The sequence below is a fragment of the Sesamum indicum genome, linkage group LG2 (genome assembly GCF_000512975.1).
Source record: "Sesamum indicum cultivar Zhongzhi No. 13 linkage group LG2, S_indicum_v1.0, whole genome shotgun sequence".
In the NCBI taxonomy this organism is placed as follows: Eukaryota; Viridiplantae; Streptophyta; class Magnoliopsida; order Lamiales; family Pedaliaceae; genus Sesamum; species Sesamum indicum.
The window spans coordinates 7,221,662-7,230,179 of record NC_026146.1 but is presented as its reverse complement, the minus strand read 5'-3'; the positions used below and the strand labels follow the sequence as shown (position 1 = coordinate 7,230,179).

The 8,518-nt window shown below is 36.5% G+C and overlaps 2 protein-coding genes across 2 annotated transcripts; one reads left to right on the top strand and one right to left on the bottom strand.

Annotated features, from left to right (window-relative positions):
* On the top strand, window positions 1,815-3,745 carry LOC105155557 (aldehyde oxidase GLOX-like). The gene has a single exon (XM_011071448.2). The coding sequence runs from the start codon at window positions 1,850-1,852 to the stop codon at window positions 3,536-3,538; it is 1,689 nt and encodes a 562-aa protein (XP_011069750.1). The 5' UTR covers window positions 1,815-1,849; the 3' UTR covers window positions 3,539-3,745.
* On the bottom strand, window positions 5,342-7,240 carry LOC105155525 (aldehyde oxidase GLOX-like). The gene has a single exon (XM_011071416.2). The coding sequence runs from the start codon at window positions 7,169-7,171 to the stop codon at window positions 5,483-5,485; it is 1,689 nt and encodes a 562-aa protein (XP_011069718.1). The 5' UTR covers window positions 7,172-7,240; the 3' UTR covers window positions 5,342-5,482.

Genomic DNA, 8,518 nt, shown 5'->3' with positions numbered 1-8,518 from the left:
ACATGTAATAGAAACAACATAGCACGCACATGAGGGGTTCAAACCCATGACTTGGAGCCTCAACTTCGTCAAGTGAGCTAAGCCTCATGCGAAACAAGTTTAGAGTTTTAGAATTCTATATTTTAGGATAATAATATCTTCTATGTTTAGGCTGCTTAAATAATTTTATGAGAAGCAAGTTATAATTCTTTTTGTGATTGAAAAATAGTAATTTTAATACTGTAACTTAAAGGAATGACGTCTTTAACCTTGTATAAATTGATTTTTCGCAATTAGTCCTGTAAATTTATGATTCTTTTGGCAATTTTAGTTCTTTTCTAACCAATTTAGCTGGAACTGCAATTTACTTGCAATTTGAGTCCTACAAATTAATTAATGTAGGATAAAAATATCAACTATTAACTACAAATTAATTAAAGTGGTGGGGAAAGCACGTGGTTAATGCCGCCTCTCGCAACCTATTAGCATCTCTAGTATATCACATTTGGCAGGAGTGCAATAGGAGGAAATTTCAGCAATTAGATCGAGACCCGTAGGCAATGCCTAAGATTATTCTAGACGAAATTCGATTATGTATACTTAGTGCAGAATTGCCGAATAAAATTAGTACGATAGCATTGTATAGATTATGACAAATTTCATGGCACAGAACATCAACCATATAACTGTACATTACGATTTTTCTTAATGCAATTTACCTTTACCGAAAAAAAAAAATATTAACTCCCCTAAGTTATAGGACTAAAATGTCAACACCCCCAAGTTACAAAACCATACAATTATAATTTAATAAGGTCATGTGCAAGTGGCATACAATTTTCCAACCAAAACAATGAAAATCGTCAAATTTTTAAAGTTACAAGATTAAAATTGCAAAAAAATCTATTCGTGCAGATCCAAAATGCCAACCTCGTAAATTACATGACTAAAATTGCATTTTTTTAATCATGTTACAGGACTCTTATTCACATTCACATTGCTTAATTAATTTTATGTGAAGTAGGTTACTAAATTCTTTGTGTAATAGGATTCACATTCACGTTCAGATTTCTTCATTGCATTGATAAGATCTTATACCTTAAATTATAAAAAAAATGTATAAATTTATAAAAACTTTTGAGTGAATTTACCCAAATACCTTCTAAATAAAATATAGCACTATGATCCATAAAAGTTCCATTACTTACAGCATTTAATAATCGAGAATTTTAGGTAACAGCCCTCCAAAATCGTTGAACAATGATTAGCAGATATTCCACGACGAGAATGAATTAATCAATATTAAATGCATCTAACACGTATTAAAACGGTCTAATCAATCATTAGCATTATGTCAAACAACATGAAGTTAATCTACCTAATTAAAACAAAACAATATAAGTTAACTGAGGATAACAGAATATGCATGAAACCTTTCAACACGAGAAATAAAACTATGTTAATTGAAGCTTCTCTTGTATGAAAAAGCATCACTCAGTGATCTGTCATGTTGGATAGTTCACACTCATGTCTAGTACGTAGGAATCGACAATTAAACATATTCATATACATGATGCATGAATGGTAGATGGACATACATTTTGAAGTGAAAAGTCAAACGTTTGATAGCATCCAATCATTGGATCACTGTCTGAAAATCTCACTTCGGTTAGGAAACATTAGTGTGTTTGAATTGAAGGATGTGAAGAAGCAATTATTGATTCCAGGAAAGAGCTTTCACAAACCCAAAACCAAACTCCTATCTAAGCAAATGCACTACTATATATAGCCCAACCAAACTCCATACATGACCACAACTCACAAACATCTAAACACCGTCGAGAGCAAGGACAAACAAAAAAACCCACCCATGGCGACAACCCCGACTCTCATTCTTGTTCCTCTTCTCCATTACCTCCTCATACAACTACTCTTGCTGCCATACCAGCAACACGTTCTCACACTCGCTGCACCTGGCGGTGGCAAGTGGAACCTCCTCCTCTCCAACATAGGCGTCTCCGCCATGCACATGCAGCTCCTCAATACAGATCGTGTTATCATTTTCGACCGTACAGATTTTGGACCCTCCAATATATCTCTCCCCAATAACCAATGCCGCAATGACCCCAATGACCTAACCCTTAAAGTTGATTGCACTGCTCATTCCGTTGAGTATGATGTAGCTTCCAACTCCATCCGACCTCTCAACGTGCTCACTGATGTCTGGTGCTCCTCCGGCTCCGCCATGCCAGATGGCTCTTTAATGCAAACTGGTGGGTTCAATGACGGCGACCGCAACGTTAGAGTTTACAAACCATGTAGCGATGATTCTTGTGATTGGCAAGAATTTGATGTTGCTCTTAGACAGAGAAGGTGGTATGCCACCAATCATATTCTGCCAGATGGTAGGCAAATTATTGTTGGTGGTCGTGGGCAATTCAGTTATGAATTTTACCCTAAGAAAGCTGGAGCAGATCAATCATATAATCTGCCATTCCTTTCGCAGACTAATGACCCACGAATTGAGAACAATTTGTACCCATTTGTTTTCTTGAACACGGATGGGAATTTATTCATTTTCGCCAACAATCGAGCTATCTTGTTTGATTATGTTAATGGGCTGGTGGTGAGAAACTACCCAACAATCCCAGGTGGGGATCCGAGAAGTTATCCTAGTTCAGGATCTGCAGTTTTGCTTCCACTTAGGGACTTGCAAGGTGGAGCAAATGTTACCGCTGAAGTTTTGGTCTGTGGTGGTGCACCAAAAGGATCTTTTACTAGTGCAAATAATGGAAACTTTGTTGGGGCCCTTAACACCTGCGGGAGGATTCGAATAAGTGACCCAAATCCACAGTGGGCCATGGAGACCATGCCCTTGGCTCGAGTCATGGGTGACATGGTGTTGCTACCAAATGGCAATATACTCATAATCAACGGGGCATCCTCAGGTACTGCTGGGTGGGATTTCGGACGTAATCCAGTATTGACACCAGTCATTTACCGACCCAATAACCCTGTTGGATTGAGATTTGAAGCCCAAAATTCGAGTTCAATTCCTCGAATGTACCACTCAACTGCGATCTTATTGCGTGATGGCCGTATTCTTGTTAGTGGAAGCAATCCCCATGCATACTATAATTTCACGGGGGTTGTTTTTCCTACTGATTTGACGATAGAAGCATTTTCACCTGACTATTTGGATTCACGTTTGATACGTGTGCGTCCTATGATTGTCTCACCTGCTTCACATTCTCAAATTGGATATGGGCAACAACTTGTTATTAATTTCAAAGCTCAAGGCAGAATAAACAGAGGTTTTATCACAGTGACAATGGTCGCACCACCATTTACTACACACTCATTTTCAATGAACCAAAGACTATTGGTTCTTACTAATAGCACTGGGATCAGCGCTAGTGTGACATCTCTTGGGGGATCAAATTATCAAGTTCGGGTCAGGACACCAAGTTCAAATATTCTTGCTCCACCTGGATACTATCTTCTATTTGTGGTTTATCGAGAAGTTCCTAGTCAAGGCATTTGGGTCCAAATCAAGTAGGAAAAGGGGTTCAACTATATATGTAACTAACGTTAATGCTGCATTTTGTATACACCATTCTATTTGAAACTTCAAACATGATTTTCTCTTCCTAGTTTGTTGATGTATCTTAGGGCTTCTTTTAATTATTTGATGAGGTGTAATCACACTGTACTGTTTATCGTGTTGTAGTCATTACCTGGGTACTAAAGTGATTACCAAATTTAAAGCTTAAAAACCTTATTTTAAAAACAAATTAGTATTTGAATAAAATAAGGTGACGGTGTTTATAAGATGTAGTAACAACAGATTTATAATGTATTTAAAGAATTTTTTTAAAACCTTAAAATAAGTTAGAAACTTTACTTTTTTACAATGAACTTATAAGCTTCTAACATTTTTTTGAGCTTATAATTTTTTTTCCTTAAAAAAGTTTGATATCACAAAAACTTAAAAAAGAATTTATTCCATGTTAAATTAGTCCGTAATTCACTCTCTTTTTTAATTTTTCTTACAATTTTGACATAATTTCTAATAATGAATTGAATAATTTTCTTTTATCGAAAAGATGTAGAGAGTCAGCTCTCAATCGACTATAGGGCTGCAAGATTGGATGAAATTTGGTCAGGCAAAAGAAATAGAATTATCGAGATTTTTAGGTAACATTCACCCAAAGTCGTTGAACAGTCATGGTATAGAACAATGATTAGCAGATATTCTACGAGGAGAATGAATAAATCAATATTAAATTAGTACTTCTAACTCGTATTAAAACGGTTTAATCAATCATTAGCAGTATGTCAAACAACATAAAATACTTCTATCTATTTATACTTTACTATTAAATTAAATCAGAGTATCCTTTTGATGCTTTTATTTCTTTTTTTTTTATCGATCAATTTTTTAATTATATTATTTGTTTTTATTTTTCTTTCCCTTCTCAACTTCCTATCCCCCTCTTCTCAATTTCTATATCTATTTTTGTTTTCTCTTTTTTTTCCCCAATAATTTCCTATATTTTGTTGTATTTTTTTTAATCTAATGGATAAATTTTTATTTTCATTATCTGGGAGAGCGTCCCGAGAGGTCTCAAGCCAGCGTCCTTGCTCTGGTCTGGCAGCAAGAATTTTTGTTGCGTAAGTTTGCACTCCTACTCCTCCAAGTACTCCATGGTTTTTGCAATTTAGTCATGTAATTTTAAAAAATTGGCAATTTTCATTCTTTATTGTACATGATTCAATAAAAAATTACAATTTTAATCCTGTAACTTATAAGACGTTAACATTTTTAGTCCTATAACTTAGTAGAGTTGACATTTTTGGTCCTGTATGAATTTATTTACAAGACTAAAATTGCACGTAAATTGCATTCTTGGTCCAGTATGAATTTATTTGTAAGACTAGAATTCCCGAAATTATAAAATTATTGGACTAAATTGCAAAAATCAAATTATATAGGACTAAAAATGTCACCCTCTAAATAGTAAAATTACAATTTTCTCCATACATGCAAGATGTTATAATAAGTGGTGTCTGATATTTTTTGCCTTGTATGCTAGGAACTCTCCCATCTTATCGCTCTCTGTCTCTCATCCAAATACACACACTAGCACACACATGTGCTTTGAATCTTTCAACTAGTTTCAAGAGGTTGAAACCTTCGATTGAGTATCTATTCGATTAAAAGTTGTTCTAATCATCTCTAGTGAGTTTGAGACCTCTAGCAAAAAAACTTGAATAGTCCCTTTCATAGAGGTGGTAAATTTAGTAATCACTTTAGTACCTCGGTAATGACTGCTACATGATAAACAATGCACTTGCTGTTAGACCTCATCACATAATTAAAAGAAGCCTTGAGATACAATGACAAAATACAAAGACAAAATCATGTTTGAAGTTTCAAATAGAATGGTGTATACAAAATGCAGCATTAACTTTAGTTACATGTATAGTTGAACCCCTTTTCCTACTTGATTTGGACCCAAATGCCTTGGCTAGGAACTTCACGATAAACCACAAATAGAAGATAGTATCCGGGTGGAGCAAGAATATTTGAACCCGGTGTCATGACCCGAACTTGATAATTTGATCCCCCAAGAGATGTCACACTAGCGCTGATCCCAGTGCTATTAGTAAGAACCAATAGTCTTTGGTTCATTGAAAATGAGTGTGTAGTAAATGGTGGTGCAACCATTGTCACTGTGATAAAACCTCTGTTTATTCTGCCTTGAGCTTTGAAATTAATAACAAGTTGCTGCCCATATCCGATTTGAGAATGTGAAGCAGGTGAGACAATCATAGGACGCACACGTATCAAACGTGGATCCAAATAGTCAGGTGAAAATGCTTCCATCGTCAAATCAGTTGGAAAAACAACCCCCGTGAAATTATAGTATGCATGGGGATTGCTTCCACTAACAAGAATACGGCCATCACGTAATAAGATCGCAGTTGAGTGGTACATTCGAGGAATTGAACTCGAATTTTGGGCTTCAAATCTCAATCCAACAGGGTTATTGGGTCGGTAAATGACTGGTGTAAATACTGGGTTACGTCCTAAATCCCACCCAGCAGTACCTGAGGATGCCCCGTTGATGATGAGTATATTGCCATTTGGTAGCAACACCATGTCACCCATGACTCGAGCCAAGGGCATGGTCTCCATGACCCACTGTGGATTTGGGTCACTTATTCGAATCCTCCCGCAGGAGTTAAGGGCCCCAACAAAGTTTCCATTATTTGCACTAGTAAAAGATCCTTTTGGTGCACCACCACAGACCAATACTTCAGCTGTAACATTCGCTCCACCTTGCAAGTCCCTAAGTGGAAGCAAAACTGCAGATCCCGAACTAGGATAACTTCTCGGATCCCCACCTGGGATTGTTGGGTAGTTTCTCACCACCAGCCCATTAACATAATCAAACAAGATAGCTCGATTGTTGGCGAAAATGAATAAATTCCCATCCGTGTTCAAGAAAACAAATGGGTACAAATTGTTCTCAATTCGTGGGTCATTAGTCTGCGAAAGGAATGGCAGATTATATGATTGATCTGCTCCAGCTTTCTTAGGGTAAAATTCATAACTGAATTGCCCACGACCACCAACAATAATTTGCCTACCATCTGGCAGAATATGATTGGTGGCATACCACCTTCTCTGTCTAAGAGCAACATCAAATTCTTGCCAGTCACAAGAATCATCACTACACGGTTTGTAAACTCTAACGTTGCGGTCGCCGTCATTGAACCCACCAGTTTGCATTAAAGAGCCATCTGGCATGGCGGAGCCGGAGGAGCACCAGACATCAGTGAGCACGTTGAGAGGTCGGATGGAGTTGGAAGCTACATCATACTCAACGGAATGAGCAGTGCAATCAACTTTAAGGGTTAGGTCATTGGGGTCATTGCGGCATTGGTTATTGGGGAGAGATATATTGGAGGGTCCAAAATCTGTACGGTCGAAAATGATAACACGATCTGTATTGAGGAGCTGCATGTGCATGGCGGAGACGCCTATGTTGGAGAGGAGGAGGTTCCACTTGCCACCGCCAGGTGCAGCGAGTGTGAGAACGTGTTGCTGGTATGGCAGCAAGAGTAGTTGTATGAGGAGGTAATGGAGAAGAGGAACAAGAATGAGAGTCGGGGTTGTCGCCATGGGTGGTTTTTTTTGTTTTTCCTTGCTCTCGATGGTGTTTGTAATTGAGACTTTAGATGTTTGTGAGTTGTGGTCATGTATGGAGTTTGGTTGGGCTATATATAGCAGTGCATTTACTTAGATAGGAGTTTGGTTTTGGGTTTGTGAAAGCTCTTTCCTGGAATCAATAATTGCTTCTTCACATCCTTCAATTCAAACACACTAATGTTTCCTAACCGAAGTGAGATTTTCAGACAGTGATCCAATGATTGGATGCTATCAAACGTTTGACTTTTCACTCAAAATGTATGTCCATCTACCAGTCATGTATCATGTATACGAATATGTTTAATTGTCGATTCCTACGTACTAGACATGAGTGTTAACTATCCAACATGACAGATCACTGAGTAATGCTTTTTCATACAAGAGAAGTTTCAATTAACATTGTTTTATTTCTCGTGTTGAAAGGTTTCATGCATGTTCTGTTATCCTCAGTCAACTAATATTTTTGTTGTTTTAATTAGTTAGATTAACTTCATGTTGTTTGACATACTGCTAATGATTGATCAGACCTTTGTAATACGTGTTAGATGCATTTAATATTGATTAATTCATTCTCGTCGTGGAGTATCACTAATCATTGTTCAACGATTTTGGAGGGCTTTTACCTAAAATTCTCAATTATTAAATTGTTGTAAGTAATTGAACTTTTATGGATCATAGGGCTATATTCTATTTAGAATATTTTGATAGTGGATAATTTGTAAATATATGAATAATATAAGGTTCTATATAGTAAATCGAATTCATCCAATTTGTTTTTTGTAAATAACGAAAAAAAAAAAGAAAAGCCGTTAAGTACAAATGCGATGTAGCTAAGCTTGTCTAAAGCACACTTAAGTTAAAAAATAATATCATTAATAAAATATTGAGTGCTAATTTTAAGAATAGCATTAAATATATTATAGGAAACACAATAATTTTAATAGTAAGTAGATTCCTTCGTGCATTCAAAATTCACTAAATTTACTAATATTTATTAAAAAAAAATTAATGTAAATTGATATCCCTAAATTGATTTATTACTAACTAATTACAGGTTAAACATATCTTTTTGTTACTAAACTACCTTTATAATGGTGAAAAGGCTAAATTGCATTTACTGCCCCGTATATTAGGGGGGGACGGTAGCATTTCAGGGACTGTAGTTAAGGGTGTAGCAAATAGAATCCCAAAATTAATTTTTTTTTTGCGATTAAAGGACTCCGGCAACCGAATTTTGCAAATTCGTCGGAAATTGCCTACCTGGACATAAATTAGGGTTTCAATTTGGGGCTTTTGCTGATGTGGCGGGGGGGGGGGGGG

Bases quoted from the DNA above. Each gene is read 5' to 3' on its own strand.
- LOC105155525 (XM_011071416.2), bottom strand. From the start codon at position 7,171: ATGGCGACAACCCCGACTCTCATTCTTGTTCCTCTTCTCCATTACCTC.
- LOC105155557 (XM_011071448.2), top strand. From the start codon at position 1,850: ATGGCGACAACCCCGACTCTCATTCTTGTTCCTCTTCTCCATTACCTC.